The sequence below is a fragment of the Podarcis bocagei genome (genome assembly GCF_964188305.1).
Source record: "Podarcis bocagei genome assembly, chromosome: 2".
NCBI classification, from domain to species: Eukaryota; Metazoa; Chordata; class Lepidosauria; order Squamata; family Lacertidae; genus Podarcis; species Podarcis bocagei.
The window spans coordinates 64,399,282-64,418,208 of NC_138126.1; the positions used below are offsets into that span (position 1 = coordinate 64,399,282).

Here is an 18,927-nt window from a genome sequence, read left to right on the forward strand (position 1 = left end):
CTAAAATGCATACTTTCGTATGCAGTTGCCCCAGCTATAATGCATTTTCATGACTATGTGATTTTAGATGTGTACTTTATCCTAACATGGATTTTTATATGCATTACATGGCTGCAGAACTGCCCTGAAAAATCCTGAGAAGGGTGACTTTCCAAAGATGCCTGTTTTCCGGCTCAAATCTTGCTTTACAAAGTGTGGTTTAGGTGTGCTTGCCTTTACATGCAAACTGAATGGAACATCTCCCTCAACCCTAGCTGGAGGTTTCACTTGATGAATTGCTATTGCCCCCAAGACCTACAGATACCGGAAGCTTGCAGTTTGATTAACAAAACCACTGGAGCAGCTCGAATGTTTTTTCTGTTTTCATGCCTTTTCGTTCTTACTGACAGAGAATTTCAACCTGTGGGTTACTGCCGACCTCAACAAATATTCCCATTTGTTTGCAACAACAAAAGACTGGGAGGGTTGCTTTAGATTAGAATCTGCATTCTGGATCTGCACACATGCATATAAATACCCAGTTGCCTTACTGGAACTATCTCTTTTTACTGGGACTGGATGTACAGTTGAATAACTGCCTCCACCATGAAGACAGTAGGTGTATTTGTGGTGCTCTTGCTGGCTCTTTCTTTCCTCTCAGGTAAGCACCTTTTGGTAGATCAGAAGTTGCATTTCAGGCCCACACAATGGGTGCAAAAACATCTCTCGTTCATCGACTGAAAAGAGAGAGAGAAATCAATGGGATTGCACATTGTTATGCAAGCCAGAAATCACTGGATTGTGTCTACTGGCTCCCTAGAATCTTCTCAAAAGCCTATGGTTGAGCCTTGGCAATGTAAATCGTGTTAGGAGTGGGGATTATGAAATGGGATGAATACTCCATCTCCCATCAAGAGTTTATAAAATTTAGATGTGACAATTTCTTTTCACCCATAGAGAGAAAACTAGCTGTGAGGGACAATGATTTTGAGAGAATGGGATTCTTTCCACCTACCTTTCTCTGCCATTCCTTTTTTGGGGGGTAATAATTATATTAGTTTTCAATTACAATCCAATAATAGCCTCATTATAACAATATAATTCAGTATTTGAACTTTCTCTGCCATTACTAATGGTCATCTCCAGGGACGCCTTTTCGTTTTAAAAAAAAGGATGGGAAAATGTTGCAGAAAACTCTGTGCAATGTAAACTTTAGCCCACAAATGTGACTTTTCCTTCTTTCCTGCTTCATCCTATTTAGTGCTAACATCCCCATATCCTATTATGTGCCATGTGATGCCCCTTTTGTGTTAGCTAACGGCACCAGAAGCCAATAAAGAAATTCTAATTTGGAAGCACTATTTGTCTGTTACTTTGCATCCTTTCCTTTACAACATGAAAACACACTACTGGGCCAGAGAAGAGTGTGATCTGCCTAGGACAATGGTAATACAAAAAACAAACAAAACCAAAGTTTGCCATTCCTTTTTGCCTTAGGCTGTGATCTTGAATAGAATTAAAGTCCACAGAAAACAGTATAGCATACTGTGCTTAGGATCTTAATACAAAATACTCTGGCAGAAGTGCAGGCATATTCATTCATTCAAAAGCATTAATAACTCACTTAATATTAAAAAAAAACTCCAAGCAATTATACAAGCTGCTACAATTCTGCAAAAGTGTAAAACACATGTGGCAGCACACGGTGCAGAAACCATTTTTCGGGAAACTTCAGCTACCTTTACAGTGAAATCTTTTCCATATCTACTTAGAAGGAAGTTTGACTGAGCTCAGTGGGGCTTATTCTCCTTCATTTATAAGATTGCAGACTTTGTAATTAACAACTTGATCTCAGTTTCCTTCAATGACTGTGTATTTTTTTGTGTTCGTGTGTGATTTTTTTTATCTTAGGTGTTGACAGTGACAGTGGAAGTGAGGTGCGTTCCTTTTCCTTTTTCCTTTTATTGTGCTTTACATGTTTTGTGGCAGTTGTATGAATGCCTTGCTCTGCAAACAAATGCTTTCCAGACAAGGCTTCTCAGCAAGCCCACCCCACCCTGCTCCCAGTGCTCCTCCAGTCAGTAGTATAGCATGGGGTGGGGCACAGCAGCAGCAGTTGCCCCAGACACAAAATTTGTTAGGGGCACATTATTTCAACACTTGGTGCTGCCTCAATACAGCTATGGGCTTCTGTTGTAAACAGCTTCTCCATGTGAGCCAGGAAGTGACCTCTCCAGACAACGACTCTTCTTTTCTTATTATATATCTATAATTTTCTCCAAAAACCTAAACATGCTTGGATGAATTTATTATAGCTAAAATGTGGGAAGAGGTAGGAGGATGAGAGAATATGTCACAGATATTATCACAGAACAAAGAGGTGCACACACTTTGAAAAAATAATAGTTCATGTTTCTGACACTCATGCTTAGTACAGAGGTTCATTTCACTGTGGTATCGTGGTAGAAATTGTGAGTAGACCAAAAACTACCTAATTCACACTTCTCGCAGCAGTAAGTGAACCAAAAACACAGCTAGCATTAGAAATTCACACTCCCCCCAATTTTGCAATGCAGTTCTGCAACCCGAACTGTGTACAAGAATGCATTTTTGGGGAAATTTGTGCATTAAAATGTATATAGGAGTGGAAATAACACAAAGGTGCATTATATTAAGGAAAGCTGCTTGCAAAAACTGAAGGAAAAATTGTCTATTGTGAGAAATTTGCATGAAAATGGAAAAAAAATTGTGAGGATAAACCTGTAAATAGATGCAGAAATGTGGATTACTTAATTTATGTTTGGGGGAAAATGAGAGAGGACCTGAAATGAGCAAATTTGTATATGCCTAGTCCTCCTAATTCACAGATTTATAAAATGAGGCAGCTCTCTTTTGTGGTGGCCTCTGTCCTGGACCACCAAGTAGAACCACCTAAAACCAGCCTGCAACAAGGGCACATCAAACTGCTCCATTGAATCATATGCATCTTGCTGTGGAAGAGCTAGGCAATATTGCTGAACATCATAGTTATGTATAAATGGAAAGGATCAGATACGACCCTTGTTTTTCCCAGAGGCTCCAGATTTAATAGGGGTCAGCAAACTTTTTCAGCAGGGGGCCGGTCCACTGTCCCTCAGACCTTGGGGGGGGGCTGGACTATATTGGGGGGGGGGGAATGAACGAATTCCTATGCCTCACAAATAACCCAGAGATGCATTTTAAATAAAAGGATACATTCTACTCATGTAAAAACATGCTGATTCCCGGACTGTCTGCGGGCCAGATTGAGAAAGCGATTGGGCCGCATCCGGCCCCCGGCCTCCAGAAGATGAAAGAATGAAGCTGCTAGGATAAAAAAATGATCAGCTGATGAAATATTTCTTTTACAGGTCAATTGTGAAAGATATCTAAGGGTTCCGAGACCTGGTGGCGTAACACTAGCTTGCCCAAGCATCTTTCTCCAAATCTGTGGCACAGATGGCAGAACTTATACCAGTGAATGCAAGATTTGTCAACACAACCTGTAAGTGTAATAGATATATAGAATGCTCATCTTTGGGTAACAAAGAATATGGAGGAGGAGTAATAAAATGCAATAGAAATTGCCTCCACCTCCTCCACTTTTATCCCCTTCTGGACTGCATGGTGGCAGTATGTGTACTGGAAGACTTAAGAGGGTTCAGTAGGGTAAAAATGATAGGGTATAGCAGGAGACAACATTGTGAAATCCTAGAGGAAACATTGGAAGCAGATTGTGGGTAAACTGAGAAACAACATGATAATGTCTTAGGATCAGAAAATAAATATGGGAAAGGTTCTATTGTGGTCTTAGTTGCCCCAGGGTCGGCACAAGATTGATTAGGATCTACTGGTGGATCTCTGAGTGACTTGTAATACATCAATAAGGATTTGGAGTCCCAATTGTTTAGCAGTAGAACAACACAAATGCTCCCCCTGCTCTTAGACTTCTGGAAGACAAGGAAAGCTTGGGAGGGGAATACTAGGAGTGGATTTCTGTGAAACTGGACTGTTTCCCCCACATACACTGTTTTACACTTGGTTCTCATAGGTGTAGGATGTATTTAAAAAAGAAAGTACAACACTACCTCACCCCACCACAGCATTCATATGTAAAGTCTTTTTTTTTTACCAGCAGAATGTAAAAAATGTGTTTACTTGTTGAGTTCCACATTCCTTCTCTCTTGTTTTTTCAGAGAAGCTGACGACAATGTTGGCAGGATGCATTATGGAGCTTGCAAGAGGGTAAGAAAAAATGTTTAAAAGATTATGGGTAAAAAATAAAAATAAAAATAAAAAATTTCCAAATAGCTGCTTTATCATGATGATAGAATTACCATTTTGTGAATTCAAAGAGAAGACTTCTTTTATTTGTACAGAGGAAAGTTTCAGCAAGTGTAATTAATGCACCCCATACTTTCTTCCTTCCATCTTTTGTTATATAAAAAACCCAGTGCAATCCATCTAGATAGCTCTGGTAGAAAAAACCTCTCAGCTTTCTCTTCTACCAGTGAAATGAAGAAAGTGACTAATGATGAGCTTTTCTTTCTTTCTTTGTAGAAATAATGAGGAGACTCTTACCTTCCAGCATTTCAGAGAATGTTAAGTGCTGACTGATTATCCAGGAATCATATAATCATATAACAATGAATGGGACCTCCTAGTCTAATCTCTCTGCTACATCTCAGGACCATTCACCCACTAGACCCTCATAGATCAACTATGCAAGCACCAATAATGAAAGAAGACTAGAATCCAAGGGTTCACGTGTCATCTTACATCTGTATATGGGGGCTTTTCAGAGTCTCAACCAACAACAGTCTCCCCAGCTCCCCAAAAAGGTGATTCAAGGTCATTATAATCTCACTAGGGTATAAAAATCTACTTCCAGAAAAGACCATCAGGAATGTCATGTACACACAGAAAAATGCTTTGCGTACACATTCTGACCTCTTTGGATCCTAGTCAAAGATACTTGTTCAAAATATTGGTTTCCAAATGCTAACTTGTGTACTTTCTGATCATCCAACATTACAATTTGAGTCGTATTTAATGGTGTCTTTCCAATGACAGAAGGCTCTTTAACCCAGTAGAGGCTTCCATCAGCAAAACAGGAAATGAATGCCAATTTTTTTCAACCTCCCACCTCACCCTGCAATGCCCATCACACACACACTCACACACAAGTATCTGCTCCAGGAGGTTAGGAGAGGTAGAAAAAAATCTGCAAGGTGGAGTCTGAATCTTAAAATATCTCCTCCCCTCCCATTCCACAATGTTGGATCAAAGAGTCTTCCATCAGCAGAGGAACAACATTGGATACGCACCTTTAAATTTTGTTTTGTGTGAACAATGATCTCATATTCAGATTTTGTTCCAAAATTTTGCTACTGATCTCTATGATTCTATGATCTGCTGTCATTTACAGATAACCCACAATATTACCTTAATGATTTTTGACAGTTCTTTACTTTCCCCTATGTTTGCTTGTTCCATAATAAAATTTCTTGAAGCAAATTCAATGGCTGTTTTTCATGAATCTGGTTGTATTTCAGAAGTTATTACCCCAGATGGGTCATAACTTCATTTGATTTATTAGCAATTGATTATATTGACCTTCCTGAAGAAAGGTGATTTGTAACCCCATCAAATCCACAACATGAATTAAGGAAAGGACTTGGGGAAATTATTCAAATAGGACACCTGAAAGCCATTGAAAATGAGGGGAGGGAATCATTGGATAGACTACAGGCTCAGACCCCTTTCACCCCGAAACATATCATATAATCCAATTTTTCCCATGGTGATCACAGTCATTCCATCATTGGCTTCAGCTTTTCTGCTTGCATGCTGAACCTCCCAGTTCTAACCTTTTCAACACATGCAGGCAATATGAAACATTTTAGGCCTTAGTGTGTGTGGCACACATGGACCCAGCCCAAGCTGATGACTGCTTGTTAGCTGTGTGTGCTTGGGCTTCACAATCTGCTTGTTTCTGAAGTCCCAGGTAACCCAGGTAAACAAGGAATTTGAATGAGCCACAGGTGGGCTTGCATGCATGACTGACAGACTGTTTTGGCAAGGTGGGCATAAGTGAAGAAGAAGATACAGGTTAACTCCAAAGGTGTTTGAAATTCACTGCTCTCCATTTTTAGGAGAACCACCAGCATTATCAGATCCTTAGAGATGTTGTTTCCAGTGACCTCTTTTTCCCAGCCTGACTCCAGAAACCTCAGGCATAGCTTGCCCCTCTCCCCATTGGCCAAGAGGCTGGGGGTGGGGAGAAGATATATTCTTCCTGCATTGCTGGCTTACTCACAAAGGTAGCATAGATAAATTAAATTTCTTCCTACGTAATAAGCTGATAGGAATGATTTTTTTCAATATTATTTTAAAGATTTCTCCACACAAAAATAAATGTGATCTATACTCTTCTTTGTCCCTGTAAATTTAACTTCATTCCAAGGTGACTCTTGGAAGAACAAAGGTTTAACTGGTATTTGACAAAAACATAATCTCATTTTATTTATACAGTTCATTAATGAACCATTTTGTAGACTTTGGCACCAGAGAGCTGGCATACGGACCGGTTGGTTCAGGTGTGTTTGCTTTGCGTGTTCCCATCATTGTATATGCTGTGTAATTCCCTTGTATTTCAGGCTCGGCTGCCTCTGTATCCTTAGAGCTACTGTGCTTTTCAATTGGAGGAAAACATGACAGCTTCCAGAATCAATCACCATGCAGCAAATTCTTTCCCACACACGTTCACAAACACACCCCTATGGTCAGCCACGTTTTTCCCCCAGCCTCCACCCATTTCCATAAAGTCAACACTTTCTTACCCTTCCACCTGCTCCTTCACATAAGAGCTTCTGCCAATATTGTTATGAGTTTGGAGTGTTAAGCTGGTTGCCAGACTCCTCGAATCCCTGAATCTAGCAAGTGCTAAAAACTAATCAAGGAAGCTTTTAATGAGCCATTAAAAGGGATCAAGGGGTTTGGTGGGAAATGGCAGGTGGGTGGGGCCTCTCCCTCAACTCACAAATAGTGAGAAGGAGAAAAGCTGGGGTTGAGAGTTTTGGGGGACTGTGAAACCAAGAAACCAAGCAGTTTTGCAATTACAGTGGATATAGAACTCTCGCCAACAAATTCGTTTTGAAACAAAACGAAAACAAAAAACAACCCCCTGGACTTCTTGCAGTATAGAAAATGATGAAAAACACGTGGGAAAGTGTGAAATAACCAGTGCATTTTTTCTAGAAATGTAGTTAATTAAGAGTGCTGGGAACTGTATCTCTTTGAGGGATTAACTATGCTTTCCCAGGATTCCTTGGGGGAAGCTATGTGCTTTAACTGTATGGTACCATAGGAGCCAACTCCTAGGGCCCGATAAAATATTGGAGGGGCCAGGGCCCCACCAAAGTTAATGGGCATTGCCATTCAAATGGTTTCTGTGCACTGCATCATGTGACTGATTATGCGGGTCAGCGCTTACCCCCCCCAATATTTCATTCAAGTTGGCACACCTGTATGGTGCAGATGTGACTTGTGCAGGATGAACGCTCAGCAAAAAAAAAGTCATCTGGAAGTAACCTATCAATTGTTGTTTTTCTTGAGAAACTGTTACAAGCTGTCTAGCCGTTGTACGGGCCAGCCATTTGCTAACAAGCTGAGCACATCTGCTGTCTTAATAAGAATCTCCTGGGGCAGTGCATATGTGGACACTTTTTTAAAACACCTACCTCAAAATCTGAAGGTTTCCTAAGCCAATAGTAACATGAGGGAGAAGATTTGGTGTGCAAAACAAACGAATGCATATACGCGTGTGTGCATGCATGTGACTAAAGTGTTTGAAACACTTGTGGTCAGTGGAGTACTCACAAGGATTCATCTGGAACCCAAATTCTCAACCTGATCAAGGCAAAAACACTGGGCTTTAGGCAGGATTCATCCGAGGGCTTGTGCTTGCAGAATGAGGCCTCCCGCACCCTCTGCACCTGTGAAACTTGCCAGGGAGTAGGTTGGCCGGGGGGGGGGGTTGCAAAGTGTGCAGGGGGAAAGAGGAGGGATCATTTTGTCTGTTAGGTTCACTAACAGGGAAACTTAAGAATACACACACACACACACCTTGATCCAGCAACAGCACCCACCATCTTTAAGATTTGCCCTCCAGATGAAGCTTCTTTGTGCGAAAGAAAGAAAGAAAGAAAGAAAGAAAGAAAGAAAGAAGACAAGCAGGTGCAATCTTGCACATCTGGGATCCCACATGCAACACCACCTGATTGACCAAAGTTTCAGAAGCTATGCATACATTTGCCATGTGCATCTTTTGCAGCTCATGGTGCAATGATGACATTGCTGTTGCAAGTCACAAGAAAAGAGGTACAAACGAAACGGTTTCACAAATGATGAGACCCTTTTGACCACAGGGCAATACGAAAGAACAGCTTTCCCAACATCTTAGTACGGGGGGGGGGGGGGGAAGGAAGAGCCTTATTGGTTCAGTATGTAAGATATAAAATAGATATGGTAAAGGTTGTCCTAGGAAGCAATCCAAGCACATTATATACATCAAACACACTTATTCTATCCAATAGTTTTGAAACCACAGGTGTGAAAAGCATGCACCAAGAAAGCAAGATCTGATTGACAGGAGAAAACAAACAATGAATGTGTGGCAGGGGCATATTGGATTTACGTTGTTTGAGGCAATTTGCTTCTGAATACAAGTTACTGAGGAAAAAGCAATTGCTGTTGCCCTCAGGTCCTGCTTACAGGCTTCCATAGGCATCTGTAGGTACACTGTGAGAACAGGATGCTGGGACAGATAGGCCACAGGGACAATCCAACAGGCCTATTCTTATGTTCTTAATAAACCATATTTATTATGATGAAAGTATTGCCCCAGCATATTCTCCTCATTTTTCCTTGGAGATTCTATCTGAAGTTGCATATTCATTCTATTGAGAGCACAGTGGTATGCAAAGATCTTGCAAAACAACTGATACTTTTCAAAAGAAGGGAAATGCAACCAGCATGCTCCAGAAATACAGATCAGATGAGTCTTTTTTACAGTTGTAAGGCAGTCTGGAAACATGAATTCTGCCTCATCTCCTTCTCAACCATTCCAGCACCTCTCTCCATCCCACATGCCTTTGCTTATCAGCCACCCATGAATAGTCCACACCAACATGCCATCTCCATGCAGCATACTAGCAGTGGTGTTGCAACGGGGGGCAGTGTTAGTTTCTGTTTGCCACTGAGCAGCTGCTTAGAGTCACAGGACTCTGTTTGCATTCCAGAGACCTTCCAGACTGTTGGAAGTCTCATGGGAGAAGGGAGACGGATGTGACGTACTGGTTTCTCTGTTTCCTTTGTTCCTTTGTTTCAGTTGCTCTTTGCTTTCATAGAGAGAGGATGTATATTTCTTTGCTGCCTGCGTAGTAAGAAATAAAGCATAGCGATGTAGCCATAAATCTCATCACTTCCGCGTGCTGCTTTGATTCTCTGCGGAATTGGAATGTGCCTGGAAGCCTCATCAAAGGCTCAGGTCATTAATTATTCATCGGAGGTGATTTTGAAGGCTCGTCCGGAAGATGAGCTTTATCAGCTTGGCCGAGTGGAGATTCTGACAGGCGGCTCGCCCTGGGTTCCACGTCCGGGAGGGTGACAAGAAGGCCCCCTACAGGGTGCTTGCCCTGCCACCCCAGCCCAGGCAGGGTGGTGCAAGCAGCCATCACACCGCCTCAGCCGCATGTGTACGGGCCAGCCGCAAGCTGCTATGTACAGGGCATGTGCGGTGTCACTACGTACAGCACATGCGTCATACATAGTGACATCGCACATGAGCCCAATGTAGCGACACCCCGCCCTGGGTGTCACAACGCCTTCGTTCGCCCCTGCATACTAGCAGCTCTCTAGTCAATTTCCCTCTAGGTTTGTGTTTGTTTTAGATTATACCTCTTGACAGGGCTCTTCTTCTCAAAACCCTCTCCAGTTTTGAACAGTACAAATGGTATGTCCAGAGCCTGTAAATGTTGAGGTGTGTGCATATGAGCCCATGGGCAGAAGTGGAAACTAGTACAGTACATGGTAGCTGGAAGTGGGGCCTGTGGGTATGATCTCAATATGATCTCCATGCCTCCTTTTTTGATCCCATTTCAGCATCTACACACAGCTACTTCATTTGTGGCATTGAAAATGAACACTTCTCAAGGAACCAAGTACCAAGTATCCAGCTTACTTTTTAAAGTGGAACAGTTGTGTGTGTTTTTTAATTTTAAAAAGTTCGAATAAACAAAAAGCAGAGTTGTTGATTGGCATGAAGAATGGGTCTCTATTTACTTCTGAAGCAGTGAAATTATATCATTCATCTCTGGAAACCAAAGCAATGGATTGTTATTGTTATCTCCTGGTATGCCCCACAGAGAAACCTACGGTCTGCAAATAATAACATCCTCAAGGTCCCAGGCCTCAGAGAGGTTAGGCTGGCCTCAACTAGAGCCAGGGCCTTCTCGGCTGCGGCTCCAATCTGGTGGAATGCTCTGTCACAAGAGACTAGGGCCCTGCGGGAACTGACATCTTTCCGCAGGGCCTGCAAGACAGAGTTGTTCCGCCAGGCCTTTGGTCAGGGCGCAGCCTGACTCCCTCCTCTGGCAACCTGCACAGAGTTTTGCTTAATTGGTTGCCATCAATTTGATTTAATTAATTTTTATAATGAAATATTTTTAGATTGTGTGACTATTTGACCGATTATTTGATTGTTGTTAGCCGCCCTGAGCCCGGCTTCGGCTGGGGAGGGCGGGATATAAATAAAATTTATTATTATTTATTATTATTATTATTATTATTATTATTATTATTATTATTATTATAAAGTGAACTAAGCATGTTATTGTATTTTAGCTCATTTTTATTCAATTTCTTTCTGTGTTTAATATTTTATCTTTGCTATGTCTTATGGTCTAGAAAATAAACTACCAAGCTGGTTACCAAATGTCTCTTGCATAATCCTGGGTTGCGCACTGAAAGGAAAGTATGAAAGTTGGTACAGGACACCACAGTCCTTTGTAATAATACATTTCCAAATGTAAAAAATTCTTGAAACTGGGAGATTTCATCATCAAGGCCACTGAGACTTCTTTATATGCACGGGAGAGAGGTTAGATCTGACATGAGAAGCCTCTGCTGCTCAGAAGAGAACTAAGAGGTCAAGAGATCCAAACCCACCAGCACAACCATGAAGCCAGGCAGCTTTTTCCTCCTCACTTTGATGGTCTTCTTTTTGTACTCAGGTGAGTCATATTTCATATTGTAAAGATTCCCCTTCTAGAGAGATTTGCATTTTGAGACTCCCATTATATGTTCCATCTCAGAAAGGAACATAATGATGCATGGTTGTTTTCGAGGTTGCTTCCACATGCTGCTGCTGCTACTACTACTGCTACTACTAATAATTTATTGATACCCTGCCCATCTTGCTGGGCTTCCCCAGCCACTCTGGGTGGCTTCCAACAAAATATTAAAATACACTAATGCATCAAACATTAAAAGCTTCCCTAAACAGGGCTGCCTTCAGATGTCTTCTAAAAGTCTGGTAGTTGTTGTTCTCTTTGTCATCTGGTGGGAGGGTGTTCCACAGGGCAGGTGCCACTACCGAGAAGGCCTTCTGCCTGGTTCCCTGTTACTTGGCTTCTCGCAGGGAGGGAACCACCAGAAGGCCCTCGGCGCTGGACCTCAGTTTCCGGATAGAACGATGGGGGTGGATACGCTCCTTCAGATATACTGGACCAAGGCCGTTTAAGGCTTTAAAGGTCAGCACCAACACTTTGAATTGTGCTCAGAAACGTACTGGGAGCCAATGTAGGTCTTTCAAGACCGGTGTTATGTGGTCTCGGTGGTGGCTCCCAGTCACCAGTCTAGCTGCCGCATTCTGGATTAGTTGTAGTTTCCGGGTCACCTTCAAAGGTAGCCCCACATAGAGCACATTGCAGTAGTCCAAGCGAGAGATAACCAGAGCATGCACCACTTTGGCGAGACAGTCCGCGGGCAGGTAGGGTCTCAACCTGCGTACCAGATGGAGCTGGTAGACCGCTGCCCTGGACACAGAATTGATTTCAGGAAAGGTGCCTGAAATCCCTAAACATACAAATCCCTAAGTCATACAAACAAATAATAAATACCGTATTTTCCCCTCTATAACACACATATTTTTTCTCCTAAAAAGTAAGGGGAAATGTCTATGCGTGTTATTGAGAGAATGTGTAAATATGGATTGACTTTATAATGTTCATGTTCTTGGTGTTTTGATTCTAGGTGCTGCCACTGAAGCAATAAATGAACGAGTGAGTGCTAGTTATCTATTTTTATGCTATTTCTCTTTAGTTATTTAGAGTTAAGCTTTGTGATACTGCAGTCCTCATGGATTTTTTTTTATTTTGATAAAGAGTTAAAAAATACAGGTAATGCGCATACATAACACAAAGCAATCACTAAAAGAATAAAGACACATTGCATTGGTCACAGCTTTTAAAACAAAGGAAGTGTTTAAGCGACTTGTGTTCTACTCTGTTATAATTTTTGCAGGTGGAGCTCAAGGCAGTTAACAAATAATTGAATAATAATTGGAGTTAAAGTGTATTAGCTAAAACAGGCTTCCTCAGCCTCGGCCCTCCAGATGTTTAGAGACTACAATTCCCATCATCCCTGACCACTGGTCCTGCTAGCTAGGGATCATGTGAGTTGTAGGCCAAAAACATCTGGAGGGCCAAGGTTGAGGAAGTCTGAGCTAAAACATGAAATAAGATGCAAAGAAACTTACAAATGTCACATTGGTCACTATGGAATTCCCCTTGCAGTCTAAATGTCAAGGAGAGAATAATTCAACAGTGTCATTTACCGGTACTTTTTCTGCAGGAATATTGTCGTGGGTATCCCAAAGGAGCATGCACCAAGGAGTTTAATCCTCACTGTGGCTCTGATGGCATCACCTATGACAACAAGTGTCTTTTCTGCAATGCATATATGTGAGTATACATTTCACTTATAAAGTACAAATTGAAAAGAGTGAGCAGAGCTACTTTGTAGGCAGTTCAAAATTTGTAAAATATTTGAAGGAAATGCTACAATTAATAAATCCCTGGTGTGGCAATAATACAGTTATTGCAAAAGTAATAATGACCTAATACAGGTGTTGCCCTAATTGTGGATTTTGGAAGTGTCAACTCAATTGGGGGGGAAAATGACATAAAATGACATTTTTAAAAGGAGAATATTTCACAAAGTGGTTTTGCAGCAAATATATACAGCAATAATTAACTTGCCTTATTTAGCTATCATGGTGCCAGGTGGGGGTGGTATTTCAGGTTAGTTCACATTTTAATGCAAAATTACCTAATTTACATTTCACAAACCAATAATCAAATGGAAACAAAGCTATCCTTTAAAATTCACATCTGTAAATTTTGTGATGCAGGTTTCCAGCTTAAGAAAACTGCAAAAATGTGTAAATTGGGAAAACAATACAAAGTTTTGAGGGGGCAGGAGTTTGCACAAAAATGCTCTCAATTTTTATGAATGTCACAGATTCAGTAACATGAGGCACTAGATTTAAGACTTCAGAAATAAGAAAATGAGAGAAACCCAAACTGACATATTGGTCCATCTCTAGTCATCATTGTATTATTTCTGTTTACGGAGTAATGATGAAGCATGCATCTTTTGGATTATCTCACTGAGTTCCTGGTTTTGTCTTTCCTTCATCAGCGCAAATGGAAGAGTACTGAGACTGAAGCACCTTGGAAAATGCTAAAGACCAAGGAACATCTATTGAGGGAAATGTCCCTTTCTCTTCATGCCACACTCATACCATCACCACAAAGAAATATATTCTTCCTTCTGCTTATACTTTGCATTGCCAGCTAGTGAATATCTTGCAAGATCTTAATTTGATTAATCAGTAAATAAGCTAAGCAGCATTATAAGTCTTGTATTGTTCCCTTGGGACAAACATCTCTCAGTATATTTATTTATGTTCTGTTTGTTTAGCCTATTATCAATTTTTTTTAAAAAAAAAATTAGCCCCCCACTTTTCAGCACCATGCAGAAATGTAATATATTTATGGAATTTCTGGGACAATATAATATTTGGAAGTTTGTTAATAATTACACACACAAAGAGTAAAGCTAAATGCTCAGCTGAATTTACTCAACATGAACTATAACACTTCAGAGTGTTAGATTGCCTGTTGATATGATTTATACTCATGCAAGCATGCATGCATGCACATGCGTGCGTGCGCGCGCGCGCACACACACACACACACACAAACACTACCGCCCTGCTGGTAGAAAGCCAGCAGATGGTTCCACTTGTGATTGGCTCCAGATCCATCAATTGTTGGTTTCCCTGTTTTCTGCCCCATCAGTTCCAGTGGGAACCAGTTCCCACTGCTGGCATGCTGCTACACACCTATGAGCAAGAAGCATTCTTCATGGGAAGACACTGATGCTGATAGGCTTCCCCCTTTGAATGGGGGTTGGACTCAATCACATATAAAGTTGGGACAGTAGTGTGTGCTCTTCTACCCTGTTCTGATTGGTGGATAACTCTCCAGGTGGACCTCACCCTGAGTCAACTTGGAACTGGGAGGGGTGAGAGTAAATGTGTCCCCCTGAGCTACTTGCAGGAACAACATTTTTAGAACAGTCTTTCCATGTGCACCAGGGGGACTATCCATCTTTTATTGCTAATATTACTGCCTATCATTGTGTAGCCAAAATGGCAGCACACATATGGAACCAGCAGATTTGGGGGCATCCTGAGTTTTTTGGACATACAGAACATCTGAGGTGAAGGGGAACCCCCTAAGGTGAAGACAAATGGCCCAAGCATCCCAGTGAGCAATGGACGCGGGTCTATTTGGGAAAGCAGGGCACGGCCTCACCAACCTCAGTCTGCACTCACAGCCCCCATCTTCCCACCTTCTTACTTACAGTCAGCCCAGGGTTGTTGTTATTATTATTATTTATTCAACTTATACAGCGCCCTATACCTAGAGGTCTCAGGGTGGTTCACAACAAGACCACAACATATAAAATCAAACCAAAAGCAATAACCCAATTAACACCCCCCCCCAAAAAAACACCACAGTCTGAAAGGGTGTTGGATGTCAATAAGCTCAAACAAAGGCCTGTTTAAAAAGGAACATTTTTGCCTGGCGCATAAAGGTGTCTAAATGAAGGGGCCAGGCGAACTTCCCTGGAGAGAGTATTCCATGGACGGGGAGCCACCGCAGAGAAGACAGCTGCTCACGCCGCCATGAGCCTCCGCGGGGTGACTTCTTGTCACCCCTGCAGGCACGGAACCAGGGTGTACCGCCCTCACCCCCACCCTGTTGCGACGCCACTGGTCTGAAATGCACACACTTCAACTTAACCACAGCTTGCTTTTCAAATCAGGTGGAAGCCTATTTCAAGAGAAAGAGCCTTATGTCTCAAGATATTACAGGATACATATGGATTGGACTAATGTCATGCATACTCAGCTTCACACACCAGTTATGAAGAATACTAGAGCAGTGTTTCCCAACCGGTGTTCCGCGGCACACTAGTGTGCCGCGAGATGTTGCCTGGTGTGCCGTGGGAGTCTAACGGTTCTCAGCACCCTTAACAAAATACGGTTCCCAGGATTCCTTGGGGGGGGTAAGTCGCCGCTCTTTAAAGTGGTAGGAGATACCGCTTGAAATGTGAAGGGCTGTTGTAAGAGAGGGAGAGCCGCAGCTGGCGCGGAAGGTGTTAAGGGGAGTCGGAGGCTCCTCCTCCTCACGGGAGTTCGAGTGTCGCTCTTTCTCCGGCTGTACCATTCGTCCTGGAAGCGGGGGGGGGGGGAGGAGGAGGGGAGGAACCATTAAGCCTTCGCTGACGGAGAGCCATCGCGAGCTTCCAGCGAGTGGCAGCAGCAGCAGCAAGCGCCTGCCTCGTCTCTAGAGGAGGAGGAGCTGCAGTTGCCGCCGCCTTTTGCACGTAAGAACGGGTGCATAAGCGTGCGGGAAGGAGGCGCATGCAAAAGGTGGAGGGATGGGGCGCCTGGGTGAAGCGAAGGCCTGGTCGTGGAGGCGGCAGGGCGAAATCCTCCCTCGTAGCCGCCGGAAGGCCGCCCCTCCGACTCGCGTCTTGAGCAGCCTCCCTCCCTCCCTTGAGACTGAAAGCCGGGCAAATCCCAGCAATGGGAAGCGCGGCGGGGGAGGCCTGGCTGGGCGCGCATTCGCACGACTGAGGTGACCCGGGTTACGACATGCGTGTCAAGGTGGTCCAGGGGAGTGCGTGCCTCCGTCTCTCCGGGGCAGGCCTCCAGATGACCGACAACGTCAGCCCCGCCCCACGCCCCTTCTCCAGCCCTGCTCTAAGCATACAGTCAGACAGCAACCAGGTCTGCTCCTCTGCCCTTGCTTTCCATCTTTGGGTAGGCCAGGCATCCAGATACCCAAGGCTGAAACCCCCAATCTGTCCCCTGCTTTCACAACTGTGCCCGCTGACTCCAATTTCCTGAAAAGGCCAATGCACTAGGATAACACAGGACTACGCTGCTGGACTGTAACTCCTTCCTACTCAGCTAAACAGGTATTAGCAAAGCAGAGCTATTTTGCACTGCTGGCAATAAGCGGTGCACCCTCAGATGCATAGCCCAGTGTTTCCCATCCTTTTTAAAAGTTGCATGTGGGATTGTGGCATTGTGCAAAATGCATGAATAAATCTTTCATGGAAATGGGCAGTGACACAAATCCGTAGTCTTTATATATACTATATATATATATGCAGGTTTTGGTGTCTTCGGGTGTCTTCCCGTGTAAGAGTTGGGGTGTCTAGGCGACGTTTCGACGAGGTCTCACTCGTCATCTTCAGGCTGGTGCTTTCGGCTTCTTGTTACTAGAACAGAGCAGGGTCTCAGTGTTTGAGTTCCTATAAATACTGTTGAGGGGGTGTGGTGTATAGCTTCCAACGTTCTGGGCAGAGAGGAAGTTCCCAGGTTAATGTGCCTTTTCTTCTTTTGTTCATTAATTACTTGAGGGATATCTTGAGTGATTACTTGAGTGATATTCTGAGTACCACTTAGGAGGGTCATTAGGTGTGGATTAGTTGCTAAAGCTTTCGTGTCTTGACCTCTTGAGCTTGTGAAGAGTTTTTCTGAGAAGATGGCTGTACTGCACTTAGTTGTGCTCTGGCTTGGCTTCGTGTATAGGGGCGAGCTGTGGTTTTGTGCCCTGTGCCAGCCAGATCTGTGTAGGGATTGCAGGGGGGTACAGCATCCGGAGGTGCCACTATGGTTTGGCTACTGGATGGTGTCTGTAATTTATCTGTGGAGAGGGTCTGGGTTTGGGTCTGGTGTGGTTGATTGGAGATGGCGTTCTGTGTGCCTCTGGTTCTGGTGTCGGTTTTTGTGGGGAGGGCTAATTTCCAGATGTCTGGCAGGCGGGACGTGTCGTCACGCTTGTTCATGTTGTGAGGGTGTTTCTCTATCTCGATGGCTTCCATGATTATTCTCTTGTGGTGATGTTCCATGTTAAAGAGCAATTTGGAATCTGCAAAATTAATTTCGTGTCCTGTTTCTTTCATGTGTTGGTAAAGAGAGGAAGTTTTTTCTTCTTTTTTGACGGCATTCTTGTGTTCTGCGATACGTGCATTTATTCGTCTGTTTGTTTGTCCAATGTACGTGGCTGGGCAGACTTTGCAGGGTATTTCATAGACCCCTTGGTTTTCTAACTGGATTTTATCTTTTGGGTTTCTGAGGATATTGGCTATTTTTTGGTTGGTGCAAAAGGCTGTTTTGATATTGTGTTTATGGAGGATTTTGCTAATTTTATCTGTAGTGCCCTTGATATAAGGAAGGAGGGCCATGCCATTGTTTTCTTCTGTGTCTTGGTTTTTGGGGGGTGTTTCTTTTTGGATTAGCTTCGTAACCCTGTTTTGCTGGTATCCGTTGGCGATTAACACATTTGAGAGATTCTGTAACTCAGTTGTCAAGTGGTCTTTGTCAGCCAGGCGTTTGGTTCTGGAGATGAGAGTCTTGGCTACGGAGTTTATTTGTGCAGGGTGGTGGTGTGATTGTGCATGTAAGTAGCGGTTGGTGTGTGTTTTTTTCCGGTAGATAGTGTGTCCTAGGGAGCCATCAGGTTTTTTGTAGATTAGGACGTCAAGGAAGGGAAGTTGGTTGTTGGCTTCTATTTCCATAGTGAATTGTATTTTGGGGTGTAGGCTGTTGAGATGTGTGAGGAAGCTATCTAGTTTTTCCTTCCCGTGTGGCCAAATTACAAAGGTGTCGTCAACATATCTGAGCCAAAGTTTGGGTTTGTGTTCTGACTTGTCTAAAGCATTGGTTTCAAAGTGTTCCATGTACAGATTTGCGATGACCGGTGAGAGGGGTGATCCCATAGGTGCTCCTTCTATCTGTTTGTATCTTTGTCCATTGTGGATGAAGTACGTGTTGGTTAGGCAGTGGTTGGTCAGGTCCAGGATGTATTCGGGGGGATTGTATTTGTTTTGAATGGCTGTCAAGGCTTCATTAATGGGCACTTGTGTGAAGAGAGATACAACATCGAAGCTCACAAGTAGGTCATCGGGATGTAGGTTTTGCTTCTTTATTGTTTCTATGAACTGGAAGGAGTTTGTAACGTGTGAAGCGATAGATTCTGCATAGGGCTGAAGTTGCTTAGCGAGAAATTTAGCGAGATTTTGTAGAGGTGAGCCTATGGAGCTGACTATTGGTCTGAGTGGTGTTCCTTCTTTGTGTATCTTGGGGAGACCGTAGAGTTTGGGGCATCTGGATGATTTTTCTCTGGGGATGATTCTTAGCTGGATTTCTTCACTGATAGGAGAGGCTTTTATTTTGGATTTGGTGGTTTTTTCCAGATAGGTGGTGGGATCTGTTTTTAT

The 18,927-nt window shown here is 43.1% G+C and overlaps 2 protein-coding genes across 2 annotated transcripts; both read left to right on the forward strand.

The window, feature by feature from the left end:
• Nucleotides 1-526: 526 nt before the first annotated feature.
• On the forward strand, nucleotides 527-5,500 carry LOC308582128 (trypsin inhibitor ClTI-1-like). The gene is made up of 5 exons (XM_081185006.1): nucleotides 527-640; nucleotides 1,891-1,916; nucleotides 3,369-3,502; nucleotides 4,194-4,242; nucleotides 4,558-5,500. Exons 1-5 carry the CDS (start codon nucleotides 586-588, stop codon nucleotides 4,561-4,563), a joined length of 270 nt encoding a protein of 89 aa, XP_081041132.1. The 5' UTR covers nucleotides 527-585; the 3' UTR covers nucleotides 4,564-5,500.
• Nucleotides 5,501-11,048: 5,548 nt separating this feature from the next.
• LOC308582138 (ovomucoid-like) lies at nucleotides 11,049-13,973 on the forward strand. The gene is made up of 4 exons (XM_081185016.1): nucleotides 11,049-11,291; nucleotides 12,313-12,341; nucleotides 12,913-13,022; nucleotides 13,762-13,973. The coding sequence occupies exons 1-4, from the start codon at nucleotides 11,237-11,239 to the stop codon at nucleotides 13,805-13,807; spliced, it is 240 nt and encodes a 79-aa protein (XP_081041142.1). The 5' UTR covers nucleotides 11,049-11,236; the 3' UTR covers nucleotides 13,808-13,973.
• The last annotated feature ends 4,954 nt before the right edge of the window (nucleotides 13,974-18,927 follow it).